This window comes from Odocoileus virginianus, chromosome X (genome assembly GCF_023699985.2).
Source record: "Odocoileus virginianus isolate 20LAN1187 ecotype Illinois chromosome X, Ovbor_1.2, whole genome shotgun sequence".
NCBI classification, from domain to species: domain Eukaryota; kingdom Metazoa; phylum Chordata; class Mammalia; order Artiodactyla; family Cervidae; genus Odocoileus; species Odocoileus virginianus.
The window spans coordinates 51,663,154-51,690,621 of record NC_069708.1 but is presented as its reverse complement, the minus strand read 5'-3'; the positions used below and the strand labels follow the sequence as shown (position 1 = coordinate 51,690,621).

General features: G+C 41.0%; 3 protein-coding genes across 6 annotated transcripts; 2 read left to right on the top strand and 1 right to left on the bottom strand.

Moving 5' to 3' along the window:
• The first annotated feature begins 4 nt into the window (after nucleotides 1-4).
• Nucleotides 5-3,240, top strand: RPL36A (ribosomal protein L36a). The gene is made up of 5 exons (XM_020872942.2): nucleotides 5-130; nucleotides 544-649; nucleotides 856-923; nucleotides 2,543-2,665; nucleotides 3,165-3,240. Exons 1-5 carry the CDS (start codon nucleotides 20-22, stop codon nucleotides 3,183-3,185), a joined length of 429 nt encoding a protein of 142 aa, XP_020728601.1. The 5' UTR covers nucleotides 5-19; the 3' UTR covers nucleotides 3,186-3,240.
• GLA (galactosidase alpha) lies at nucleotides 2,106-20,543 on the bottom strand. Of its 3 annotated transcripts, none has more exons than XM_070461803.1 (7): nucleotides 20,166-20,543; nucleotides 14,462-14,636; nucleotides 13,264-13,441; nucleotides 12,617-12,708; nucleotides 9,680-9,841; nucleotides 9,266-9,463; nucleotides 2,106-2,281 (listed from the first exon to the last, which is right to left on the bottom strand). In XM_070461803.1, the coding sequence occupies exons 1-7, from the start codon at nucleotides 20,372-20,374 to the stop codon at nucleotides 2,210-2,212; spliced, it is 1,086 nt and encodes a 361-aa protein (XP_070317904.1). In that variant the 5' UTR covers nucleotides 20,375-20,543; the 3' UTR covers nucleotides 2,106-2,209. The 3 variants fall into 3 exon arrangements, with proteins under 3 accessions (XP_070317904.1, XP_020728581.1, XP_070317903.1); XM_020872922.2 differs by lacking the exon at nucleotides 2,106-2,281 and adding an exon at nucleotides 6,052-8,901 and having other exon boundaries at nucleotides 20,166-20,538; XM_070461802.1 differs by lacking the exons at nucleotides 2,106-2,281; nucleotides 20,166-20,543 and adding exons at nucleotides 6,052-8,901; nucleotides 15,408-15,792.
• A 147-nt stretch (nucleotides 20,544-20,690) lies between these two features.
• HNRNPH2 (heterogeneous nuclear ribonucleoprotein H2) lies at nucleotides 20,691-26,705 on the top strand. Of its 2 annotated transcripts, none has more exons than XM_020872919.2 (2): nucleotides 20,691-20,817; nucleotides 24,438-26,705. In XM_020872919.2, the coding sequence occupies exon 2, from the start codon at nucleotides 24,491-24,493 to the stop codon at nucleotides 25,838-25,840; it is 1,350 nt and encodes a 449-aa protein (XP_020728578.1). In that variant the 5' UTR covers nucleotides 20,691-20,817; nucleotides 24,438-24,490; the 3' UTR covers nucleotides 25,841-26,705. The 2 variants fall into 2 exon arrangements, with proteins under 2 accessions (XP_020728578.1, XP_020728579.1); XM_020872920.2 differs by having other exon boundaries at nucleotides 20,694-20,805.
• The last annotated feature ends 763 nt before the right edge of the window (nucleotides 26,706-27,468 follow it).

Genomic DNA, 27,468 nt, shown 5'->3' with positions numbered 1-27,468 from the left:
GCACAGAGCCTGAGACTCTATGGTTGTTCCCACCGACTCCCATGAGGAAGCGCGACGAGAAACCTCCTATATACTTCCGTTTCCGGCCAGACCTCATTCTTTTTGTGCTGGTATCGCTCTCGCAAACATGGTAGGATCTTGGTGTGGGGTCTGGTAACATCCAGTCTAATCTTTTCCTCTCTGTTGATGGTGTCGTCTCGGGATGTGACCAGGCTCCTGCGTGGACTCGCTGTACCAAAGGAACCCAGTGTTGCCAGGATCGAGCCCAAAGGGACTGGGCTTTGGGGCCAGGAATTGAAGTGATGAGATCTAAGGGGTAAATTTAGGCAGCGGCAGCGGGAATATGTTCTTATTTTAGTTTGGGACTCGGTGGAGGCCGCTGTACTTTAAGTACATGGGGCTGGCCACTTTATAGTCATCGTTGTGTGTTGGCGAGGAGTTTGAGAGTCGAGTCCTCATGGGATGCCTTAGCTTCAGCGGGGTCGGGTTGGGCTTTCTGCCGATGGTCTGATAACACTATGTTCTGAACGGTTTATTTACTAGGTGAACGTTCCAAAAACCCGCCGGACTTTCTGTAAGAAGTGTGGGAAGCATCAGCCCCACAAAGTGACACAGTACAAGAAGGGCAAGGATTCTCTATATGCCCAGGGTAAGATGGTTTGTACGTGATTTGGTTTTAATGCAGCATTTGTGTAGTAATAGAATACGCGAGCCCAGTCTCCCCTCCCTTTCCCACTTGGGCATTGATTGATATTACTGCTGGAAAGTCCAAGGTAAAATCGATGAGAAGACTTTTTCATGTGTCCTGATTGGTTATGTTTTATAAACCCTGACGAATACCTTGCATTCTCCCAGGAAAGCGGCGTTATGACAGGAAGCAGAGTGGCTATGGTGGGCAGACTAAGCCGATTTTCCGGAAAAAGGTTCGTAATAATTACCGTTTGATATGCTTCTCACTGACCGTGTTAGAGACTTCACATTTATTTTTAGCCCACACACGTCTACAATATAGGTGTGTGTTTTTATAGTTTCAGTGAAGTTACCTCAATTACCTGTGGAGACATCTAGTAGTCAGTGGAGGTAGCTGGGAGTGCAGTCCAGGTCTGACTGCAGTGTACAGTATTGCACTGCTTCACTGTTTTATATTTTTTGTCCTCTTTGTGAAGAGGCAAACACGAAGGAATGAGACCTGCTTTCCTAAGGACTGAAGTTTTGAGTACAACTGTAAATCCTCTCCTTTGCCCTGTTCTTATCTGTTGTCATGTCCTAAGGAATTCTCATACTTGCAGTAAGAATCCTTCTCTTATTTGTGTCTCAGATCTGTTCAGAAGCCTGAAGTCAGCTACTTACCTGACGAAGTCTTAAAAGTTCTTAAAATAGCCATTTAGGTCTGTCACTGACTTCCTGAATAACCTGTGGTTCTCAGTCTGAATTTCTGTTCCACCCCAGGTAACTTGTCTACCCCTTAAAGTACACAATGCTTGCAGCATAGCATTCCCACAAACAGCATTTCTTTATCACTTAGCTCCTCATTCAGCCTGGTTCCAGAAAGTATTCAGGAATGATTTCAGTGTTCATTTAGGTACATTGGACCTAATGGATCCAATGGTTTGATCTCAAGGTAGTAATTTCCATTTCCACATTTGGGTAGCTTGTTTAGGAGATGGGGACGTTGTACCTATGTTTTTGCCCTTTTGAGAACTGCAGACTAGCAGCAAGAGAATTCTGACTACAGGAGCAGCTTTAAAAGTTGAGTATTTGTGGGAAGTGTACTTTCTGAGTTAAGTAATATCACATAAAATCTCGATGTAATTGTAGTCTCTGAAGAGTAGATTTAAGTAATATTTATTAACCTTGTTTAATGGGTTGCAGATGCTGTTTGAAGTATAGTTGCATGGACTCAGTTGACCCGTTTTTGCCTGTGCAGAATCCTTAACTGCTAAAAGGCCAAGGTGGTGTGATGAGAGCCTATTTGATAAGAAATCCTCTATGATATTTGATATGAATGGAGAACTTGATTTCAAGTAGATAATGCCACCATTTTCTCTTACATCTGTCGTGGTCTGGGTGCGGGTTGGAAAAGAATTTCAAGACATGAGACAGAATGAGTGGGAAATAAAATTTATTAGAATGGGAGACGCTGTTAGAACAGCGGGCTAGCTCAAGGGAGAACTGACGTTGAACAGGGGTCCTTAGTCCACTTTTATACTCAGGGTACAAGGAGTGGGATCATGTGCTGATTGGATGAGGCATGTATACTGGGTAGGCAAATACCTTCTCCCTATGGGGTAGGAAAGGAGACATAAGGGTCTGGTTTTTCTGTTCCTGCATTCCAAGACCCTCCTTGGTTTTATCTGCTCTTTTGTCCTTGGGTCATTACAACATCCACTTATTTTCACAATTCTGTTTTCTCCCTATAGCTTAAGACAAATTGTCACAACTTTTGCAGAACTTTGCTGTATGTAGTACTTGACCCGGCAGTCATATTTTTGAAGAAGGATTTTCTGCAGTGATTTATGAAGGCTTTGACTTATTTTTCCAGGCTAAAACTACAAAGAAGATTGTACTGAGGCTTGAATGTGTTGAGCCCAACTGTAGATCGAAGAGAATGCTGGCTATTAAGAGATGCAAGCATTTTGAGTTGGGAGGTGATAAGAAGAGAAAGGTATAACTATGGGGTGAAAGGTGCAGTTTTTTCTATATGGATTTGTAATGTTGAAAGAAAAGAAAGTGAAGTTGCTCAGCATGTCCATGGACTGTAGCCTAGCAGGCTTCTCTATCCATGGGATTTTCCAGGCAAGAATACTGGAGTGGGTTGCCATTTCCTTCTCCAGGAGATCTTCCTGACCCAGGGATTGAACCTGGGTCTCCCACATTGTAGGCAGATGCTTTACCGTCTGAGCTACCAGGGAAGATGTTGAGAGGTGTTGTAATGTTGAGAGGTGAAGATTTCTGCCTACTCGTTTTTTGTGGCCCCTCATTAAGATCAGGGGCAGTCAGTCCTCTCAATATATTAACTAAGATCCATAGATTTTGGAGTTTTGACGTGAGTAAGAAGGGGGAAATGGGAAGACTGGTTTTTAATAAGGGATGTGTCTATTCTTGATGGAGTAAAGATTGTTCACAAACTATAAAAATTCACTTTTTTTGCTGTTCTATTACAGGGCCAAGTGATCCAATTTTGAGCTTCATACTTTGTTTTATTATGAAGACAATAAAAGTTTGAGATCGTTTACTTCATTTAGTTCCAGTTGGTTTTTTTGAAAGGGAAATAAAAACGCCATCAATAAAATCCTCTTTGGGAAATTTATGCTTGATGGTTTGGGATTCTTGACTCATTAGGAGTTATCTGACTGATATCACATCAGATGCTGTGATGGGTTTGCTACTTTCAGCACTTGGGACAGTTATGTCCATGTTGAAAATGGGGTTCACCAGGAGTGACATACTTTGTCTCATGTTTACTACTAAATTCACCAGAATTTAAGTCAACTAAAGTTGAGGAATTTCAACCCAGTTCTCTAGGCATAGTATTGTTCATGGACTCATTCATGGACTGTAGCCTGCCAAGCTCCTCTCTCTGTCCATGGGATTCTCCAGGCAAGAAAACTGGAGTGGGTTGCCGTTTCCTTCCCCAGGGAATCTTTCCAACCCAGGGATTGAATCCAAGTCTCCTGCTTGGCAGGTGGATTCTTTACTAAACTCCCCAGTGGAATCTATGGGGAATAACCTGTTCATGTTGTAAAGTGCCTAACAGTTGGAATCGTCTGTATGCTTTTGTATTCTTGTGCAGCAAAACTGGAGGTGAAGCAATTAAGTTATGCATTTTGGTAACTGGAGATGGAGGTGTTTCCTTCCAAGTTAGTTTCTGTGGATGAATTACGTCTGAATTTGTGAATTCTATTCCAATTTTATTAACTGACAATTATAGCCAGTTAATAGTCCTCCAGTTTTATTGAAAAAAAGTCAGTTATCACCTGACAGGCTAAGGAAATGTTACAACATGCATATTGTATTTTGAGTGGGCCTTTTGAACTGTCCTGCATTCATCATGGGTGAGCTGAACAGCTTTTTTGCTTATGTGGGATAAGGGTGATAGTAAAAGGGGAAGTGGAAAAGGAGTAGGCCTGAAGCATTAGCTGCAGGTTGGTCCTCAGGTAAACCAATTAGAGGAAAAGGAAGGTTGGAAATCCTCCAATGACTCATTCCTCCATACCCCAATCTGAAGTTCATTGCCTTGCTATAGGACCTCAAGATAAGGCAATTCATCTTGAAGGGTAGGGGGTCTTCTCTCCAGACATTGGTATTTTAGGTCATAATGTACCAACTGTTGGTGAAAGAAAGCCATTTGCATTTGTTGGATTACAAAAACAACTGTTTCTAGACTTAGAAAGTTAAGTGTGTGTGTAGGGGTGTTTCCTGACAAGATTCTTCCATAAAAATTCAGTAATGTGGTCTGTTGGATTGCCTCCCAGGTGGCATAGTGAGTGGTAAAGAACCCACCTTTGCAGGAGACGTACTAGATACTGGTTTGATCCCTGGGATGGGAAGATCCCCTGGAGGAGGGCATAGCAACCCATTCCAGTATTCTTGCCAAGGACAGGAGCCTGGTGAGGTACAGTCCACAGGGTTGCAAAGAGTAGTACACAACTGAAGCAAATGAGCACACATGCATGGGTTGCCTGTAAATCGTCTATTTATGAAGGGTAATCCTTCTAGGGTAGGGCTTTTTTTTTCCCTTCAACTAAGTAGTTTTCTTTTTATATTCCCTTTCAGTTCATTTCAGTCACTCAGCTGTGTCTGACTCTGTGACCCCATGGACTGCAGCATGCCAGGTTCCCCTGCCCTTCACTATTCCCAGAGTTTGCTCAAACTCTTGTCCATTGAGTCGGTGATGCCATCCAACCATCTCATTCTGTCACCCCCTTCTCCTGCCTTCAGTCTTTCCTAGCATTAGGGTATTTTCCAATGAGTTGGCTCGCTCTTTGCATTAGGTGGCCAAAGTACTGGCCTTTAGGCTAAGAATTAGTGCCATCCAAGTAGGTAGTGGTGTAAGGGTTAAAAAGTGAAAGTTGCTCAGTTGTGTCCAACTCTTTGGGACTCCAAGGACTAGACAGTCCATGGGATTCTCCAGGCCAGAATACTGGAGTGGATAGCTGTTCCCTTCTCCAGGGGATCTTCCCAGCCCAGGGATTGAGCCCAGGTCTCTTGCACTGCAGGTCAATTCTTTACCAGCTGAGCCATCCGGGAAGTCCAAGAATACTGGAGTGGGTAGACTCTCCCTTCTGGGGGTCTTCTGACCCAGGAATTGAACTGGGGTCTCCCCACATTGTGGGTGGATTCTTTACCAGTTGAGCCATCAGCCTTGTTTTAAAATCCTGGCTGTAGTTTACAGTGACTAAGTACCTGCATCAGGGTTGTTGTGAGGTCAGTACACCTTGTGCATCTAGAATAGTGCCTGGTCTGTAGTTCCCATACAGGCAACAGATAAAAAGGTAGTCACCAGTTTTTTGGTTTTCCAGTGCATATAAAACTTAATGTTTATACTGTAATCTATTAAATACTAGCCATAGCATTATATCTAAAACAATGGATGTATTAAAAATACTTTATTGCTAACTATCATCTAAGTCTTCAGAGAGTCAATATTTTTTGCCATAGTAAATCACAATCACCATGACAAATACAATAATAATGAAAAAGGTTGAAATATTGCGGGAATTACCAAAATGTGACACAGACATGAAGTGAGTAAATGCTGTTGGAAAAACAGGGTCAATAGACTTGTGACAGACGCAAGGTTGCCACAAACCTTCAATTTGTGAAAAAAAAAAACAAAAAACCTCAAACCCCCACAGTATTTGTTAAATGCAATGAAATGAGGTATGTCTGTAAATTATTATTTTACTTATTAATATTACTAAGCTATTCTTTCTCAGCTATTCATATCTGGTTCAAAGGCTTTTCCCCAAAATATTTTCAGATAGCTCAAGTGTGGAAAATCTTATTCAAGGAAATAAAAACAGCTGAAGATGGACAAAAGCAGGGTAGTCACTTGTAAAGGAAGCTTTTTAATGCAGTCTAGCTTGCAATCTCAAAAATGACAGAATGATCTCTGTTCGTTTCCAAGGCAAACCATTCAGTATCACAGTAATCCAAGTCTATGCCCCAACCAATAATGCTGAAGAGGCTGAAGTTGAATGGTTCTATGAAGACCTACAAGACCTTCTAGAATTAACACCCCCAAAATATGTCCTTTTCATCATATGGGACTGGAATGCAAAAGTAGGAAGTCAAGAGATACTTGGAGTAACAGGCAAATTTGGCCTTAGAGTACAGAATGAAGCAGGGCAAAGGCTAACAGAGTTTTGCCAAGAGTCATAACAAACACCCTCTTCCAACAAGAGAAGACTCTACACATGAACATCACCAGATGGTCAATACAGAAATCAGATTGATTACATTCTTTGCAGCCAAAGATGGAGCAGCTCTATACAGTCAGCAAAAACAAGACCGGGAGCTGACTGGCTCAGATCATGAACACCTTACTGACAAATTTAGACTTAAGTTGAAGAAAGAAGGGATAACCACTAGACCATTCAGGTATGACCTAAATCAAATTTTTTACAATTATACAGTGGAAGTGACAAATAGATTCAAGGGATTATACCTGATAGAGTGCCAGAACTATGGGTGGAGGTCTGTGACACTGTACAGGAGGCAGTGATCAAGACAATCGCCAAGAAAAAGAAATGCAAAAAGGCAAAATGGTTGTCTGAGGAGGCCTTACAAATATCTGAGAAAAGAAAAGAAGCTAAAGGCAAAGGATAAAAGGAAAGATATACCCATTTGAACGCAGAGTTCCAAAGAATAGCAAGGAGAGATAAGAAAGCCTTCCTCAGTGATCAATGCAAAGAAATAGAGGAAAACAATAGAATGGGAAAGACTAGAGCTCTCATCAAGAAAATTCTAGATACCAAGGGAACATTTCATGCAAAGATGGGCTCAATAAAGGACAGAAATGGTATGGACCTAACAGAAGCAGAAGATATTAAGAAGAGGTGACAAGAATACACAGAAGAACTGTACAAAAAAGATCTTTACAACCGAGATAATCACGATGGTGGGATCACTCACCTTGAGCCAGACATCCTTAGTGGGCCTTAGGAAGCATCACTATGAACAAAGGTAGTGGAGGTGATGGAATTCCAGTTGAGCTATTTCAAATCCTGAAAGATGATGCTGTGAAAGTGCTGCACTCAATATGCCAGCAAATTTGGAACACTCAGCAGTGGCCACAGGACTGGAAAAGGTCAGTTTTCATTCCAATCCCAAAGAAAGGCAATACCAAAGAATGTTCAGACTACAGCACAGTTGCACTCATCTCACACACCAGCAAAATAATGCTCAAACTTCTCCAAGCCAGGCTTCAGCAATACATGAACTGTGAACTTCCAGATGTTCAAGCTGGATTTAGAAAAGGCAGAGGAACCAGAGATCAAATTGCCAACATCCGCTGGATCATCAGAAAAGCAAGAAAGTTCCAGAAAAACATCTATTTCTGTTTTATTGACTATACCAAAGCCTTTGACTATGTGGATCACAACAAATTGTGGAAAATTCTGAAAGAGATGAGAGTACCAGACCATCTGATCTGCCTCCTGAGAAATCTGTATGCAGGTCAGGAAGCAACAGTTAGAACTGGACTTGGAACAACAGACTGGTTCCAAATCAGGAAAGGAGTATGTCAAGGCTGTATGTTGTCACTTTGCTTATTTAACTTATATGCAGAGTACATCATGTGAAATGCCGGGCTGGATGAAGCATAAACTGGAATCAAAATTGCTGGGAGAAATATCAATAACCTCAGATATGCAGATGACACCACCCTTATGGCAGAAAGCAAAGAAAGCCTAAAGAGCCTCTGGATGAAAGTGAAAGAGGAGAGTGAAAAAGTTGGCTTAAAGCTCAGCATTCAGAAAACTAAGATGGCATTTGGTCCCATCACCTCATGGCAAATAGATGAGGAAACAATGGAAACAGTGACAGACTTTATTTTTGGGGGCTCCAAAATCACTGCAGATTGTGACTGCAGCCATGAAATAAAAAGATGCTTGCTCCTTGGAAGAAAAGCTATGACCAACCTAGACAGCATATTAAAAAGCAGAGACATTACTTTGCCAACGAAGCCTAGTCAAAGCTATGGTTTTTCCAGTAGTCATGTATGGATGTGAGAGTTGGACTATAAAGAAAGCTGAGTGCCAAAGAATTGATGCTTTTGAACTGTGGTGTTGGAGAAGACTCCCAGAGTCCCTTGGACTGCAAGGAGATCCAAGCAGTCCATCCTAAAGGAAATCAGTCCTGAATATTCATTGGAAGGACTGATGCTGAAGCTCCAATACTTTGGCCACCTGATGCAAAGAACTGACTCACTGGAAAAGACCCTGATGCTGGGAAAGATTGAAGGTGAGAGGAGAATGGGATGACAGAGGATGAGATGAATGAATAGCATTACCCACTCAATGGACATGAGTTTGAGTAGGCTCATGGAGTTGGTGATGGACAGGGAAGCCTGGCATGCTGCAGTCCATGGGGTCACAAAGAGTCAGACACAGCTGAGTAACTGAACTGAACTGAGCTTGTTCTTTCTAGCCTAAGCAAAACAGTGCCTGTGGGATTTATTTGAGTTTTTAAACTTGAAGTCCATTCATAAAACCCAAGCTTCCTCTTCTCAGGCAGGAGCTCTGTGATCAGGCAGTCAGGATTACAGGCCAGTCCTCGACCCAAGGAAGTAACAGAGATGGTGTAAGAACGAGGTCCACCTATCTCCTGCAGGTTCACTATAGCCACAGCCCATGCTAAGTTCAAGAGAGGGCGTTCCCACACCTCAAAGTTGTTCTCCTGAAAAGCAAGCCAGGAAAAGAGGTGTGATAGTTTGGTAACTAGCAATAAGCTGCCATATTATTTATGGCATTATGTCTTAGAATTATCGAGCACTTTTAGAGAAAAGTAGCACAAAGGGGCCTCATTATTGATTATGATATCAAGATTAAAAAATGCCTTCTTAAAAGATCAGTGCATATCCTCTATAAAGTAACAGATTTCAGTCCAAGACAAACTTGGTACTTGAGTATTAAACCATCTTAAAATACACACCCCAAATAAACATTTGGATGAATTGTAAATGAGAAGGCAGGAGAAGATGTTCCTGGCCAATTTCTATTTTCTCCCATAGAACATTAGTTTTCTAATAACAGAACATTACCTTTCTAAGTCGGTACCCCTGCCTGCCTAAGCGGTCCTGGTTGATGGCAATTACATCCTTATCCTGAAGAAGGGCTTTGGCTTCAGGGCTGATGTGTCGGAGATCATTGGACATGAGTAATGGAGCCGCCATGATAGCCCAGAGGGCCATCTGAGTTATTTGCTGATCCCGGCTGAGGCCAAAGTTGCCAATCACCAACTGGGACAAAGAACGAAGTAAGAATTCAAGGGAGATAAAACATTTCTTAAAGTTACCTAGACATAGAGACAAGTCACCTTTCAGGGCATCCTGCTCTGATTACTCTCACATAAAGCCTCCTCCCAGGAACTTCTCCCTTCTGATTTGTCCTGGGTGTCAAGTAGGAAGGAAACAGGTCCACTTCAGGAACTTGAACCAGAGGGCTCAGGTTCTTACCATATCTGGGTCATTCCAACCTCCTGGTCCTGCAACAGGAACAATTATCTTCTGGTTAGAAGATGTCCAGTCCAAGGTATTCCTTATACTTTGCCAAGAATCATAAATGTCAGCAAAATTTCTCCAGTGATTGCAGTACTCTCGGATTTCTGTGTAATTGGGCTGTGAAAACAGAGAGAACTCTTCTGTTTACTTTCTACTAACATTCCTGTGATAGGAAAACAATCATGTTTTATTGTCTCATGCGTCTAACCTGGGCTGGTGATGTTTCACCCTTGATAGTATACTTGTTTCAATGCTATTCTCTCAGTGCTCAGGGCTGGTGCACTGGGAAGACCCAGAGGGATGGGATGGAGAGGGAGGCGGGAGGGGGGATCGGGATGGGGAACACATGTAAATCCGTGGCTGATTCATGTCAATGTATGGCAAAAACCACTACAATATTGTAAAGTAATTAGCCGCCAACTAATAAAAATAAATGGAAAAAAAAAACAGAAAATAAATGGAAAAAAAATAAAAAGGCACTTGTAGCCTCCTTAGTTTACAGATTAAAGGTCTCTGAGGAAAGCTAAATGCTTATCATTAATATAATGGAATTTCATTGTTAAGACGTTTGCTTCACAAACGAAGCAACAGACAAAGGATTAATCTCAAAAATATACAAGCAACTCCTCCAGCTCAACTCCAGAAAAATAAATGACCCAATCAAAAAATGGGCCAAAGAACTCAACAGACATTTCTCCAAGGAAGACATACAGATGGCTAACAAACACATGAAAAGATGCTCAACATCACTCATTATCAGAGAAATGCAAATCAAAACCACAATGAGGTACCATTACACGCCAGTCAGGATGGCTGCTATCCAGAAAGTCTACAAGCAATAAAAGCTGGAGAGGGTGTGGAGAAAAGGGAACCCTCTTACACTGTTGGTGGGAATGCAAATTAGTACAGCAGCTATGGAAAACAGTATGGAGATTTCTTAAAAAACTGGAAATAGAACTGCCATATGACCCAGCAATCCCACTTCTGGGCATACACACCAAGGAAACCAGATCTGAAAGAGACACGTGCACCCCAATGTTCATCGCAGCACTGTTTATAATAGCCAGGACATGGAAGCAACCCAGATGCCCATCAGCAGACGAATGGATGAGGAAGCTGTGGTACATATACACCATGGAATATTACTCAGCCATTAAAAAGAATTCATTTGAATCAGTTCTAATGAGATGGATGAAACTGGAGCCCATTATACAGAGCGAAGTAAGCCAGAAAGATAAAGACCATTACAGTATACTAACACATATATATGGACTTTAGAAAGATGGTAACAATAACCCTATATGCAAAACAGAAAAAGAGACTCAGATGTATAGAACAGACTTGTGGACTCTGGGAGAAGGCGAGGGTGGGATGTTTCAAGAGAACAGCATTGAAACATGTATATTATCTAGGGTGAAACAGATAACCAGCCCAGGTTCGGTACATGAGACAAGTGCTCGGGCCTGGTGCACTGGGAAGACCCAGAGGGATCGGGTGGAGAGGGAGGTGGGAGGGGGGACTGGGATGGGGAATACATGTAAATCCATGGCTAATTCATTTCAATGTATAACAAAAACTACTGTAATGATGTAAAGTAATTAGCCTCCAACTAAAAAAAAAGGGGGGGGGGAATAAATAAATAAATACAGATATGTGATTAAAAAAAAAAAAGACGTTTGCTTCAGAAGTAGGCTATATAACTTAAAATGGTTCTAACACTGTTTTTGCTGGAAATTTAGCAAACAGTAACTAGATGCAGCAGTCCCCCCTTATGTGTGGGAGATGCATTCTAAGACTCCAAGTAGATGCCTGAAACCACAGACAGTATATTATATGTAGTACTTTTTTTCCCCATACAGGTACCAATGGGTGGGTAGCGTACACAGCATGCATATGCTGGACAAAAAGGATGATTCATGTCCCAGGTGGGATAGAGCGAGATGGCATAAGATTTTATCACGATACTCAGAACATGTGCAATTTAAAACTTAGAGTTGTTTATTTCTGGAATTTTCCATTTAATACTTTGGTAACTGAAGCCGTGGAAAGCAAAACTATGGGATGGGGGGACTACTGTATTGGGATTATGGAGGATTTTAATTTTTTCTATACTTCACCATCAAACTTTTCCAAAATGCACATGTATTACTTCTATAATCAGAAGCAAATACAGTGATTTCCTAGTATGATACTATAAATCAACTACACTTCAATTAAAAAATAACTAAAATGATCTTAATAACTAAAAGTTCCAAATCACACAGGACTCAGTCAGCAGATGATAAGGCAATTTGAATCCCAGGAATATAATTTGTTATGTTTAATTAGAAATAAAAGTTTGTAGATAGGCAGGTGGGCTATCTGAGGTTTAAGATGTTTAGAAAGAGGTTAGAGAATTTTGCAGAGATCAGAAGAAGATAGCAGGGATTCATTCTATAAGTAATTATTCAACACTTACCATAAGGTAGGGATATACTGATAAAGTCAGAAAAGGCCCCAGCCCTCCTGGAGCTTACATTTTAATGGAGGAGACAGACAATAGGTAAATAGGTAAATAGTGCTAAGCTCATAGAAGGAAATTGAATAGGTTAACATGATAATGAAGTGGGCTGATTCAGGATATATTTTGTAGGCAGTACTAAAAGGATTGCTGCAGATAGGTTGTGAACTGTGAGACAAAAAGAATCAAAGATGACTGGCTTCCCAGTTTATGGTGGCTTAGTCTCCAATTACAGCAGTGGGGATGGTGAGAAGTGGATGGATCCTGGGAGAAATGGCAGGATGAAACTGTTAAGTAAGGCTGGACTTTGACAGGGACCTTCATCTCCTTTGCTCTTGAGTTCTGAAAGTCTATCAGCAAGGCTCTGTGAGATTCTGGGCTCACTAGCTCACCTTAAAAATGGGCCACATATAAAGGGGCCACTCACAGGAGTACACAATGCTTCTGCCAGTCCTGTTCAGGGCCAAGGACATTTGCTTATAACCTGTATGAGAAAACAATGTGTAAAATAAAGAAAAGAATTTCCAACTGGGGCTGTATATTTTTAAAAGAAGCTGCCTGGAAGGGCCACATTTCTATTTTAAACCAGCAGCACAGAGAGGTGACTCTGTGGTTACACTGTGTGTAGTGCCACCCAGACTGCTGGGATTGTTCTGAGGCGAGAGTGTGGGATGGTGCCTATATTGAGGAAGGGCAGGAAGGAAGATGCTCTTCTCTCTGTGACTGTTTGACATCTGGGATTCTTTTCTCAGTGATGGACAGAGAGTTAACAATTATCTGCAGTCAACCCAGAGCTCTCTTACATGAAAAGTTCACGACATTAGCTGTGGTTAGGTACACGTGGCTTTTACATGCATGAATGAATAAATGCGTGGACAAACTGAAAGAAGAGGCAGGAGCTCTGGGACACAGAGAATCATTATTTCCAGTATTGTGACTGGATATTTCCAAAGCGAGGATTAGTTCTTTGGATGCTTAGCTACCTTGTCCTCAAAGTTCTGCCTTTTGCTCTTGGCTAAATCTTGTGGATGAAACATACCCTCTGCCAAATGTTGTATACTATCACAGTAACAACCATCAAATTTTAGCAGATCTACTCCCCAGTCAGCGAAGGTCTGGGCATCAATGTCATAGTATCCAAAACTCCCAGGAAAGCCTGCGCAGGTTTTGTTTCCAACATCTGCATAAATCCCTAGCTTCAGTCCTTTGCTATGAACCTGAAATGAGAGAAAAGAGTCACCTCGCTAGAAGGGCAATCATGAAATAGAGAGAACCACTTCAGGCTAGAGGCAGAGACCAGTACACTTCACCAGGTAGATACTGGGTGGGTGGGGCTTTCCCCTGCCCCCCAGTCCATAAAATTATCCAGATTAGTTTGTCAGGAGATAAAGAGCAAACTCTACTTGTAACAATAGCATAGAACTGATGTGAAAGCTGTCAGCTGCTCTGATCTTCATTTGACGAGATCTTAAAAATTACATTTTCAGGGCAATGATAAGATTTATCTGGACAAAGACTCTCTCCTTGACTGAACCTCAGGCACCTCTGAACCCCCTCTCTAGTAGGCATCTACCTTAGCTTTCCCTGTCTAGTTTTAGTAAGAATCCTGCAAAGTCACCCTCCCCCCTCCACCTTTTAATATTTGATCAAATTCCTTTTGCCCCACCCTTGATGTCTAAGTGCTTGGCTTGCTTCCCCGCCTCCTGATATCTCCTCTTAGTAATTGTTCATCCACTGACCCCCCACAATCTGGCTGTTTAAAACTCCACTCATCTTTGGTGTATTTTGGATTTAACTTGGCTCTTTCCCCTATTACAACAGTACTGAATTGTACTCAGTATCTGTCTTCACTGCCTTTAGCTAGTGTCTGGCTCCATTACTCTTTTAACAATCTCCAGAATATATTCCTTCTATCTTCTAAAGTTGTAGTCTATATTTCAATTGTGATAACTGCTCAAAATTTATATGGCAATATATGCATGCATGTCAAGAACCAAGTTCCTTTTTTCTCCTAGAGAATTCAGTGATTTCAGCAAAAAGAGAACTTCTCCAAGATGGGCCTCAAGAACTATTGCAAAACACAGATCTGCTGATGGGATGAAAATTCCACCCAATAAGCCTTACAATTCATTGTTTGGATAGTAACAGCTATTTTACTTTCCAAGTGTTTTGAGCAAGATTATGTACAGATATGCTTATAGTCACCTGAATGAAAAAGAGAATTACCATACACTCACATAATTAGCTAGGCGGCGGATCCCACCAGGAAAGCGTTTAGGGTCTGCCTGAAGTCTGCCTTTTGAATCTCTTTCAGGAGCCATCCAACAGTCATCAATGCAGATGTACTCATAACCTACATCCTTCCAGCCATCTGAGGCCATGATCTCAGCTATCTGCAGGAAGAGCTTCTCGCTGAAAGACAAATTCCAAGAATCATTACAATTCATTAGACAAATGCTTGGGTACTCTGATTTATTAGGCATCTCGAGGCTTTGCAATTTATTTTTCAACCCAGTAATAATTTGGTAATAATTACAACTAATGAAGGTAAAATGGACTGGCCTTTTTCTTCTCACTCCTTCCCCTTCTACCCCTAATAACCCCAAACAATTAAAAGAGGAATGAGAAATACATGAAACTGAAAAGGCTATTAGAACTAAGAAGACAGTTCAGTAAAGTAAAACTACAAAGTAAACATAATCAGTAGCTTCTTTAGATATCAACAATAACCTATTCAGAGAAAAAGACACCATTCACAAGAGCAACAGACAAAACCTAAAATACCCAGAGGTAATTTTAAAATTAAGTGCAGGGTTCATTTGAATAAATGATGATATTTACAAATTGCTAAGAAGAGAAGCAAAAGGCAAAGGAGAAAAGGAAAGATATACCTATTTGAATGCACAGTTCCAAAGAATAGCAAGGAGAGATAAGAAAGACTTTCTCAGTGATTAGTGCAAAGAAATAGAGGAAAACAACAAAATGGGAAAGACTAGAGCTCTCATCAAGAAAATCAGAGATATCAAGGGAATATTTCATGCAAAGATGGGCTCAATAAAGGACAGAAATGGTATGGACCTAATCGAAGTAGAAGATATTAAGAAGAGGTGGCAAAAATACATAGAAGAACTATACAAAAAAGGTCTTTATGACCCAGATAATCATGATGGTGTGATCACTCACCTAGAGCCAGACATCCTGGAATGTGAAGTCAAGTGGGCCTTAGGAAGCATCACTATGAACAAAGGTAGTGGAGGTGATGGAATTCCAGTTGAGCTATTTCAAATCCTAAAAGATGATGCTGTGAAAGTGCTGCACTCAATATGCCAGCAAATTTGGAACACTCAGCAGTGGCCACAGGACTGGAAAAGGTCAGTTTTCATTCCAATCCCAAAGAAAGGCAATACCAAAGAATGTTCAGACTACAGCACAGTTGCACTCATCTCACACACCAGCAAAATAATGCTCAAACTTCTCCAAGCCAGGCTTCAGCAATACATGAACCGTGAACTTCCAGATGTTCAAGCTGGATTTAGAAAAGGCAGAAGAACCAGAGATCAAATTGCCAACATCTGCTGGATCATCAAAAAAGCAAGAGAGTTCCAGAAAAACATCTACTTCTGCTTTATTGACTATGCCAAAGCCTTTAACTGTGTGAATCACAATAAACTGTGGAAAATTCTGAAAGAGATGAGAATACCAGACCACCTGATCTGCCTCCTGAGAAATCTGTATGCAGGTCAGGAAGCCAACAGTTAGAACTGGACATGGAACAACAGACTGGTTCCAAATAGGAAAAGGAGTATGTCAAGGCTGTATGTTGTCACCCTACTTATTTAACTTAAATGCAGAAGTACATCACGTGAAATGCTGGGCTGGATGAAGCACAAGCTAAGAAAAACTAAAGAGCCTCTTGATGAAAGTGAAAGAGGAGAGTGAAAAAGTTGGCTTAAAACTCAACATTCAGAAAACTAAGATCATGGCATCTGGTCCCATTACTTCATGGCAAATAGATGGGGAAACAATGGAAACAGTGACAGACTTTATTTTGGGGGGCTCCAAAATCACTGCAGCCATGAAATTAAAAGATGCTTGCTCCTTGGAAGAAAAGCTATGACCAACCTAGACAGCATATATGTTACTTTGCCAACGACGTCTAGCCAAAGCTATGGTTTTTCCAGTAGTCATGTATGGATGTGAGAGTTGGACTATAAAGAAAGCTGAGTGCCAAAGAATTGATGCTTTTGAACTGTGGTGTTGGAGAAGACTCCCAGAGTCCCTTGGACTGCAAGGAGATTCAACCAGTACATCCTAAAGGAAATCAGTCCTGAATATTCATTGTAAGGACTAATGCTGAAGTTCCAATACTTTGGCCACCTGATGCAAAGAACTGACTCATTTGAAAAGACACTGATGAAAAAAAGAAAAGATCCTGATGCTGGGAAAGATTGAAGGCGGGAGGAGAAGGGGACGACAGAAGATGAGATGGTTGGATGGCATCACCAACTCAATGGGCATGAGTTTGAGTAAACTTCGGGAGTTGGTGATGGACAGGGGGGCCTGGCATGCTGCAGTCCATGGGGTCACAAAGAGTTGGACATGACTGAGCGACTGAACTGACTGACTGATGATGTTCTAATTTATGAGAATAAATGGAGAGACATTGTTTTTGAATAAGAAAACTCAATATTAAAGAAAAGCAAACTCTCCCTGTACACTTCTAGACATTTAATAAAACCTTTAACTAATCCCCCAAATGACTTTTTAAGGAAGTTTGCACCGTGACTCAAAAACTTCACCTCAAAAGTTATATACATGAATAGTCTGCAAAAGATAAATGAAGCTGGTGCTGTATTATTAGCATTAGAATACACAGATAAATAGAATCAAAGAGGAAGTTTAGAAAAGAGATCCTTCAAGCCATTTGATATCATGAAATTTAGTACATATTAAATAATATTGCTTATAGGAGAACAAAGTTCATCTGGATTAAAGATTTAAATACTTAAAAACCCATAAAAATACTAGTAAAAAATATAAATTTTATATTCTATTTTATATTCAGATAGGAAAAAACTTTCTTTGCATGATGCCAGAGCCAGAAATCATAATGAAAAAACCTGGTGTTTGATACATAAATATCAAAACCAACATACAGCAAGAACCACTGTTTTGGGAATTCCTTAGTGGTCGAGTTGTTAGGATTCTGAGCTTTCACTGCCAAGGGCCTAGGTTGGATCTCTGGTTGGGAAACTAAGATCCCACAAGCTGTACGAAATGGTACAAAAAAAAAAAAATTACCACTGAGTTCACAACTTATGGTGGACCCAAAACAAACAAAACCCAAAAAGTAGACAAAATAACTCCAAACACTCCAATTGAAAAATTCGGAACAAACAAGCAGTGCAGAAAAGAAATCATGCAAACAAACAGCCAATTTAACTTATAAAAAGATGTTCAACTTTATCAGTAAGCAAATAAATGAAAATAAAAATACCTACCAGATTGGCAAATTTCAGAAGAACAACAAAAATGCAGTGTTGGCCAGACTGTGGGGGAAAACAGGAACTCATACACTATTGTTGAAAGTGAAAGCGTGAGCTGCTCAGTCCTGTCTGCCTCTTTGTAGCCCACCAGGTTCCTCTATCCATGGCATTCTCCAGGCAAGAATACTGGAGTGGGTAGTCATTCCCTTCTCCAGGGGATCTTCCTGACCCGGGGATTGAAACCCAGGTCTTCTGCATTGCAGGCAGATTGTTTACCTTCTGAGTCACCACAGAAGCCCACATGGTTGTTGGGAAGGTGCATTTGTAAAACTTTTGGGGGAGGACAGTTTGATATGAAACAAAATGAGCATACCCTTGGACCCAGGATTTAGACTTCTAAGGAAAAAAATCAGATGATATACAAGGGTGGTTATTAGCAAGTTTTGTTCATAATAATGAAAAATTGAAGAGTGTGAATAGTTATGAACAGAAGATTGTTTAAATAAAGTATGGCATATACATACAATCTGCACTTATGAAACTCTCATTCTGCGCCAGGCACTCATTCTTCAATTTACAAAGGGATCATCAGTTTGCCCAAGATCACCTGGCAAAGTAATAATAAGCTAGAATTTGAACCCAGGCAGGCAGACTTCAGAGTCTTGTTAACTGCTCGTGACATAAACGTGATCTCATTTTTATTGAAAATCTCTTTAAAAAGAAATTTGTGCTTTTATTTACATAGAAAAAATGGAAAAGTTGCATATTAACACTTTAACCATGATTATTTCTGGATGGTGAAATGAGGGGAATCTTTATTTTCTTTATACTCTTCTTTACTATCCACATTTTTTGCCATAATCATGCATTAATTTCATAATCAGATACAAAAATAAGACAACTACCGCTTAGGAAAAAAAGGAAAAGACAGAAATATGGGATGGCCATAATTTACTCCAAAGTCATGATGGATTTAGTCTGAAACTTAGAAAGCCAATTAACTCTGTCATGTTCGACCAATATTTGTAAAGACATTCAAAGGAATAACTTATGGCCACTGGTATGTACCATGACCGCTGCTTATAGAGGGGCCTCTGCACCAAGGCTGTCTTTATTGTGTTTTTAAACAGTATCTGTCAGTGATTCTTAAAATTTTCTAGATAGAGGTCTATTTGAGAATCTGAACAAAGCTCAAGATCCTCTCTCCAGAAAAACACATATACTCACATTTGCAGATTTGCATTAATTCCCCCATAGATTCCAGGCTAAGAATATTCCTTGCCTGAGCCCTCACTCAGTCGTGTCCGACTCTTTGTGACCCTATGGACTGTAGCCCGACAAGCTCCTCTGTCCATGCGATTCTCCAGGCAAAAATACTGGAGTGGGTTGCCCTTTCCTTCTCCAGGGGATCTTCCTGACCCAGGGATTGGACCCATGTCTCTTTCATCTCTTGCACCGGCAGGCAGGGTCTTTATCACTAGCGCCACCTAGGAAGCCGTGGTAAAGAATCCGGCTGCCAATTAGGAGATGAAACAGACGCAGGTTCCATCCCTGGGTCAGGAAGATCCCCTGGAGGAGGAAACGGCACCCCAGTCCAGTATTCTTGCCTGGAAAATTCCATGGGCAGAGAAGCCTGGCAGGCTGCAGTCCATGGGGTCGCAAAGGGTCGGACACGTGGGCTGAGCATGAGCATGGGGTAAGAACATTCCTTCCATATGCCTAATTGAGGGGGTCTGGTATTGCACTGTGCTTTGTCCTTCAAATGGGTTATCTAGTCAACCTGTGTGAGATAAGAACTGTTTTGCAGATCACCAGAGTTGGTTCCCTGGGGTAAGAGTTGCTTTCCCAATCTGCAGACAAAGGATGTGTGAGTCTGATAGGATCAACACTCGTCTTATCAACTAACGATCCTCCGCATAACCTTCCAACCAGGCGCCATACCCAAGAGCTATGGGGTGCGGAGATCTAGGAGACACTATGGTCTCTCTAAATTCCCTCAAACTAGAGCCAAGGAACCCGTGACCCCAAAAGAAGAAATGACACGCATCTTAGTCCCGTCTCTCCTATTCGCCACAGCTGTTCTCAGTGCTAGTACCCCGCAGAGACGGAGCAGTAGCTCTCAATAAGGGTCTGAACGAACTGGATGGTAAATGGAGAAAGACCTTAGGTGAGTGAACAGGCAGAAAGAGGTGGAGAAGCAGAGGTCGCTGGCCAGACTCCCACCCCAAGGGGTCACATGGAGAAAATCTAGAGCTAGTCCCCATCCAGGGTTCACAGAGAAAATTCAGGGCTAGTCTCCATCCAGGGCAGTTTGCTGGGGATAAAAAAGCAGCAGCGATAAGGGAGCTCTCTCTCCAGCTGAAAATTTTCTCGCTGAGACCCTCCATCCTTCCAAACACATCCAGAAAAATATATGGAAAGGCGAAGGGAAGAAGGTACCCCAAATCTCTGATACCTGATACAGGAATCTGGCTCTTCTTGGCAGTTCACGTTGCACATGAAGCGCTCCCAGTGCAGCCAGCCCATGGTAGGGGTCATCGCCAAGCCGTTGTCCAGGCCGCAAGCCCCAGGGAGCCCGCAGGGAACCAGGACCTGGAAGCAAAAGACCAGCACGCAGCCCAGCCACAGGACTCTGCTCAACGGTTTCATCATCGCTGTCATCATACAGCACAGATTTCCAAGAGTCACCTAGGGTTTTTAAATTTAACCTTCGGGGGTAAAAAGGCAGAGACGGTCCGCGGAACCCGCTTTGGTCCCCATCACCAATCACCGGTGAGTTATTAAGCCGTGACGTGACTGTTTCTCCAGCAACTGGGATGGTATCCCCAGAGGCCGACCAATGACCAGTCAAGGACGACGCGCCGCCACCAACCACTCTCCCTCTTTCTGAATATCGACCCGCCCTATTTTTATACCAGAAGGAAGTGCGGCACTTTAATGATCCGGGTTTAGAGCCTAGCGGTGCTCACGTGACCGAGATCTCACATGACGTAGGCCCTCACGTGACCAATCGCTTACGTGAGCAGAAGTAGTTCTGGTCGTCGTCTACCGTCTCGCTATAAGCCGTTTGAGGAAAGAAAGAGGAAAATTATCCGGTATCGTTAGAGGTTGGTGTGTGGGTGGAAACCGGGGACCCGGGGGTGGTGATGATGCAGACCAAAGCGGGGTCCGCGGGCCGCCTCCGCCTTTTTCGTTCCCTGCTTTCCCCTCCCCCGCTCCCCCTTCCCCCATCTCAGTGCCGGGAAGCCGCCTTTGCTGCGCCTGGTGGGGAAATGGTGGACGCTCGTGACTGTCTGTGTTTTTGTATATCTGTCTGTCTGGGCGGGTCTCAAAGGACCCTTAAGAGAAACCGTAAGCTGAAAAACATTGGAAAACCACGTCCCTGGATTAGGAAAAACAGATTCAGTCCAGTGGTCTGAATGCTAGTCCACCCATTCAGGGACCCAGTCTCCAGTGCCTGATTGTCTGTAGGGAGAGGCACCAAGCGGATTTGATCTGTAGAGTCACATCTAGGCAAATAACTGCGTGCCTGACCGCGGCGCCCAATGAATGTTTTTGCTGAATTAAATATTTAAATAACGTTTATTTTTCCGGCTTTTAACAAGCTACATGTTCAATTTTTGGACTTTGGAAAAATAACGGTATGCTATAAATTGAAAAAAAAATACACGTAATTCATCACTCGCAGATAACTATTTCGGTCTGTAAACGTCTGTATATAACCCGCACATAAACGCACAAATTCTTAACTCACAAATGGAATCTGGGTTCCTACTTCAGGCAACAGTGTCCTCGTGGCCTTCCCAAGAGACACAGTGATGAAGCAGAACCTCCGTGTCCCCACACGGGATGTTAAGGCCTAGAGGGCTGTAGGGACAGAATGGGTTGTCCAAGAGTTAAGGCAAGCAAAAAACCAGTGTGTAAATCTGTCACTCAGACCTGAAAATGGTCTATAGGAAGACTTAGCACTGCACATGCATTGTTCAGGCACATTTTAGGGAGTTAGTGAATGTTGACTTGAATCTTTGGTGTAGTTTTAGGGACATTAGTACACTTTGCACTTTCTTTCCAAGAGGTCCATTGTTCCCAGACCATGTCAGATAAACCATGCACATTCAGAAATAGAAATTTTAATCAAATTTGCTATACCAAATATCACAAAAGTAAACATTTTAATTTGTTCTGTTTTTTTGCTGAAAGATAAGTTTCTCTATAGAAAATTAGGAATGCACAAAAGAACTGAAAAAAGTTGAAAAAACCATAAATTTACCACTCAGAGTAGCCTGTATTAACATGTGACAAATTCCCCATGCATGTACTTTCCTAACTTTAAAAAAAATTCCAATTACAATGATTTTTAAAAATTAAACTATTTAGAAGTATATAGGGTAAAAAGTGAAATTTCTCTACATTCTTGCTACCTTACAGTGCTCCTTTTCTCAAAAAACAACTTACATGCTTCCAGAACTTCTCTGCATTTACATACATATAGATGTGCCTGCTTATATTTTAAAATAAGTAGGTTCATACTATACATTATTCCTTCATTTAATTTAGTTTGGAAATCTTCCAGGGTCAGGGCAGATTTTTTTTTTTAATTTTTTTTCCATTTATTTTTATTAGTTGGAGGCTAATTACTTTACATCATTACAGTAGTTTTTGTCATACATTGAAATGAATTAGCCATGGATTTACATGTATTCCCCATCCCGGTCCCCCCTCCCACCTCCCTCTCCACCTGATCCCTCTGGCAGATTTTAAGAAAAAACAGCTGCTGGCTTTCTGTCTTAATGATAAAGTATAATTCACTCAACCATTCCCCTATTATTGGGTAATTACTTTTCTAATTTTCTGCCATCACTAGCAATGCAACAGTGAACATTTGTGAGCATTTCTGTTGACCAGGTTCCTGGAAGGAATTCTAGCATGGTCGAAGGATATATGAACATATATTTTTCTCACAGTTGTGGTTATAAAACAGTTATGATCTTGGGTCACTTAAGATTATAGCATAAGTAATTTCTTATGTTATTAGATTTCCAATTTTTAAAGTGGTTAATATTTCATCTTTCTTAGTAAAATATCTTTCAAAGAATATTTAGCTCCATAAACCTTTGTCTGAATTTCAGATCTTTTTAGGGCATATAACCAGAAGTGGATTTACTGTATCAAAAGGCATGACATATTTCCAGATTTCTTTCCAGAGATACTGCATCAACTTTCACTGCTCTGGGAGTGTATTAGTTTGGGAACCCTGAATATCAGTATCAACTTTTCCTTCCTGTTTTACTTTCACTGTGGTGATGGATGAAAAACAGCAATTAATTGTAGTTTTAACTTGTATTTCTGATGATTGATGAGGTTTGAACATTTCCCAGACTCTTCTCTATCTTCGCATCTCTATTGCCCATATATTTAATCTGTTACCTAGTCTCCCAGAGTCCACTGCTTTGAGTGCATAGATCATATCTTGCCTCTCCCTTTTAAAAAGTATCTTGCCTCCCCCCCCCTTTTTAAAAGTGCTGTTGCCTTAGATAAATACCTTAAGTATCTCTAACAGAGCTGTAGCTGCTCTTGGTAGTGTCACCCCAACCCCCTTTGTTTGAGCGTCACACTGTTGCCATGGTAATCTTTCTGAAAGGTTCTGATTACTTGACTCTCCTCCCCTCACCTTCCTTCTTCTCCTTCCCCCCCCACTTCTCTCCCTTTACCTCCCTCCCCCTCTCTCTCCTCCCCTCAGTGCCCCATGTAAAACCCTTAAAAGGCCTCTAGCCTTTGTCTGTCTGATAAGACCTCCTGGATGGATCTTTTCCTTGCCAGCCTTATTTCCTGCCGTGCCTCCTCCTATTTTATTCTCCATCATAATTTTTAGAATTTGTGGATCCCTGAGCCGGTTGGTCCTTTTCACTTAACTATTCTATGCTGATAGAATTGACCAGTCAATCCCTGCTTTTTAACACCCTTTCACCCTGTCCATAATTATGTCATAGTAGAGAAATATTTATTTGCTCATTTTGTCTTCAGTACAGTGCCTCTGTAGGACCATGAGTCCTTTCTGGGCTTATTGATCCTTATATGCCAGAACCTAGTAGTGGATCTGGCAACTGAACAATGTAAAATGAAGATGTGAATTCTCTACAATGTCTTTTTTCCATTTATCTCTTTGGCCTTAATATTTACTTGATTTTTAAAATTTGTATGAGTTTTTCAATATAATAAAGATAGTAATGTATTTGTTGTAGTTATCTTCTCGTTTGTTGTTTTTTATGTTAAATCTTTTGATGTAATGAAGTTTTCCATTTTTATATAATCAGATGTCTTTTATGTGGTAATGTCTCACTGATTTAGTTGCCATTCATTTTGTGTATCTTTTCATCTTTTGTATATCTTTCCTGACTTTGTGTTTGTATATGATGAATGTGGAAAACCTAGAACATACAGAAGTGGCCAAAGAAACAAAGTTTCTTTGTTTCCCTGAAACAAAGTTCCCATAATATTACCACCCAGAAATAGCCACCATTAATGGTATCCAGCACATAAAATAGGTATCAAATAAATAGTTGTTGAATGAATGAATGAGTTAGACATTTGGTGAAGTCTTTCTGTTATACAAATGTCTTAAGAAAAAGCTATCAGTGTAATTGAGTTTTCTGTTAATAGTTTGCTTTTTCTCTCTTAACCATATTATGAACATTTTTCCATGACAGTAGTCTTAATTTTTTTTCAGCTATACCGAAATTACATTGAACTGAACCTGCCAGCAAGAATTCAACAGCCACAATGATGCTGAGTACAGAAGGCAGGGAGGGGTTCGTGGTGAAGGTCAGGGGCCTGCCCTGGTCCTGCTCAGCTGATGAAGTGATGCGCTTCTTCTCTGATTGTAAAATCCAAAACGGCACATCAGGTATTCGTTTCATCTACACCAGAGAAGGCAGACCAAGTGGTGAAGCATTTGTTGAACTTGAGTCTGAAGATGAAGTGAAATTGGCTCTGAAGAAGGACAGAGAAACCATGGGACACAGATATGTTGAAGTATTCAAGTCCAACAGTGTTGAAATGGATTGGGTGTTGAAGCACACAGGTCCGAATAGTCCTGATACTGCCAATGATGGCTTCGTCCGGCTTAGAGGACTCCCATTTGGCTGTAGCAAGGAAGAGATTGTTCAGTTCTTTTCAGGGTTGGAAATTGTGCCAAATGGGATGACACTGCCGGTGGACTTTCAGGGGCGGAGCACAGGGGAGGCCTTTGTGCAATTTGCTTCACAGGAGATAGCTGAAAAGGCCTTAAAGAAACACAAGGAAAGAATAGGGCACCGGTACATTGAAATCTTCAAGAGTAGCAGAGCTGAAGTCCGAACCCATTATGACCCCCCTCGAAAGCTCATGGCTATGCAGCGGCCAGGTCCCTATGATAGGCCAGGGGCTGGCAGAGGGTATAATAGCATTGGCAGAGGGGCTGGTTTTGAAAGGATGAGGAGGGGTGCCTATGGTGGAGGGTATGGAGGCTATGACGACTATGGTGGCTATAATGATGGATATGGCTTTGGATCTGATAGATTTGGAAGAGACCTCAATTACTGTTTTTCAGGAATGTCTGATCATAGATATGGAGATGGTGGGTCCAGTTTTCAGAGCACCACAGGGCACTGTGTACACATGAGGGGATTACCTTACAGAGCCACTGAGAATGATATTTACAATTTCTTCTCACCTCTTAATCCCATGAGAGTACACATTGAAATCGGACCTGATGGCAGAGTTACTGGTGAGGCAGATGTTGAATTTGCTACTCATGAAGATGCTGTGGCAGCTATGGCAAAAGACAAAGCTAACATGCAACACAGATACGTGGAGCTCTTCTTGAATTCTACCGCAGGCACAAGTGGGGGAGCCTATGATCACAGCTACGTAGAACTCTTTTTGAATTCTACAGCCGGGGCAAGTGGTGGAGCTTATGGTAGCCAAATGATGGGAGGCATGGGCATATCCAACCAGTCTAGTTATGGAGGTCCTGCCAGTCAGCAGCTGAGTGGTGGTTACGGAGGTGGATATGGTGGTCAGAGTAGTATGAGTGGATATGACCAAGTTCTGCAGGAAAACTCCAGTGACTATCAATCAAACCTCGCTTAGGCAGAGAAGGAGTACCAAACAACAACAGAAATAACAGCTGTGCATCTATGGGCGTTAACTAGAACAGGAATGGTGTCAGGCATATCCAGTATGATTGGTACATGGGAATTATCATTGATTCTGATCACTCTTGGTCAGCTAGCTTCCTTTTCTTTTTCCTTTCATTCCTTTGTTTCTCCTCCCCTCTCTCCTACCCTCCCTCCCTCTTTCTTTCTTTGTTTCTTTTTCTCTCTTTTTTTTAAGAAACAAAAATTAAGTTTAACAGTTTTGCATTACAGGCTTGTAATTCATGCTTACTGTAAAGTGGAAATCAGGATTGTTTTAAAACTTCAAGCTCAATAATTTTGAACACTGAAACATTCACCTAGGATGTAATAACAAAGTTCAGTATTGACCATAACTGTTAAAACAACTTTCAGCTTTCTTCAAGTTAGTTATGTTGTAGGAGTGTACTTAAGCAGTAAGCCTATTTAGGTTAAAGCAGTTTCACTTATGTTAAATGTTGCTCTTATACCATGATACATTGAAAACTTTGGATGCATGTTGAGAAACATGCTTTTCTGTAAAACTCAAATATAGGAGCTATGTCTACGATTTCAAGTGAAAACATTTGGCATGTTTGTTAATTCTAGCTTTTTGGTTTAATATCCTGTAAGGCACGTGAGTGTACACTTTCACTTTTTTTTTTTAAAAAGCTCTGGGACAATTTTGAGATGTAATACCAATACTTTAGGAGTTTGGTCATGTCGTTTGTATGAAATTCTGAGGCTTTGATTTAAATCTTTCCTTGTATTGTGATTTCCATTAGATGTATTGTACTAAGTGAAACTTGTTAAATAAATCTTCCTTTTAAAAACTGGAAAAATCTTGTACAGCTTCATTTTTATTATGTTCTATCTTACAAGCCATTTCTTTTATATAACAGTCCTCTGCTGGTGAAATTTAAATTGGTTTTAATTTTTAATTATTATGAATATACCTTCAAATCTTTATACATACATCATTGCACATATCATTATTTCTAAGATATATTCCTAGAAGTGGAATTGCTTAGTCAAAGGTCCACACATTTTTGAGACGTCTGATTTATATTGCCAGAAAGATTATGGTACTTTGTGTTTCCACTAGGAGTGTATTTTTAAAAATTTAGCATCCACATATGAATGAATCCTCATAGGATCCTCATAGCATCCTCAGTGAAGCACATTTTTCTCCTTGATCTTGGCCAGTTTGTTAGTTGAAAGTTGTATCCCATTATTATTTTACTTTGTCTTCCTTAGACTAATATTGAGATGGAGCATCTTTGTGTTTGTTTCTATGTTTATCCTCATCACATCCACAGGACTTTTGAGCTACTCTGGAGACATTGTACTTTTTCAAGGCAGCATGTTCCAAAATCCAAAGAAGTAAAGGCCAGTAAATAATCCTCTTCCATTCATTTAACTGTCAGTTTAGAAGATCTGAGACACCTTTATATGTTTAAAAGAAGAAGCAGACCTATGTTACAGAAACAATTTGGTGTCCTCCATGAATTTATTAATAGTCTCTAAACACTCTTTAAGGTATTTTTTTAAATTGGAGGATAATTGCTTTACAAGTTGTGTTGATTTCTGCTGTACAATGAAATG

Coding starts and splice junctions, on each gene's coding strand:
- RPL36A (XM_020872942.2), top strand. CDS start 20: ATGGTTGTTCCCACCGACTCCCATGAGGAAGCGCGACGAGAAACCTCC. Junction 131..543: donor GTATCGCTCTCGCAAACATG/GTAGGATCTTGG, acceptor TTTATTTACTAG/GTGAACGTTCCAAAAACCCG. Junction 924..2,542: donor AGCCGATTTTCCGGAAAAAG/GTTCGTAATAAT, acceptor TTATTTTTCCAG/GCTAAAACTACAAAGAAGAT.
- GLA (XM_020872922.2), bottom strand. CDS start 20,374: ATGATGACAGCGATGATGAAACCGTTGAGCAGAGTCCTGTGGCTGGGC. Junction 13,442..14,461: donor TCCGCCGCCTAGCTAATTAT/GTGAGTGTATGG, acceptor CTCTCATTTCAG/GTTCATAGCAAAGGACTGAA. Junction 12,709..13,263: donor TATACAACATTTGGCAGAGG/GTATGTTTCATC, acceptor TTTCTCATACAG/GTTATAAGCAAATGTCCTTG.
- HNRNPH2 (XM_020872919.2), top strand. CDS start 24,491: ATGATGCTGAGTACAGAAGGCAGGGAGGGGTTCGTGGTGAAGGTCAGG.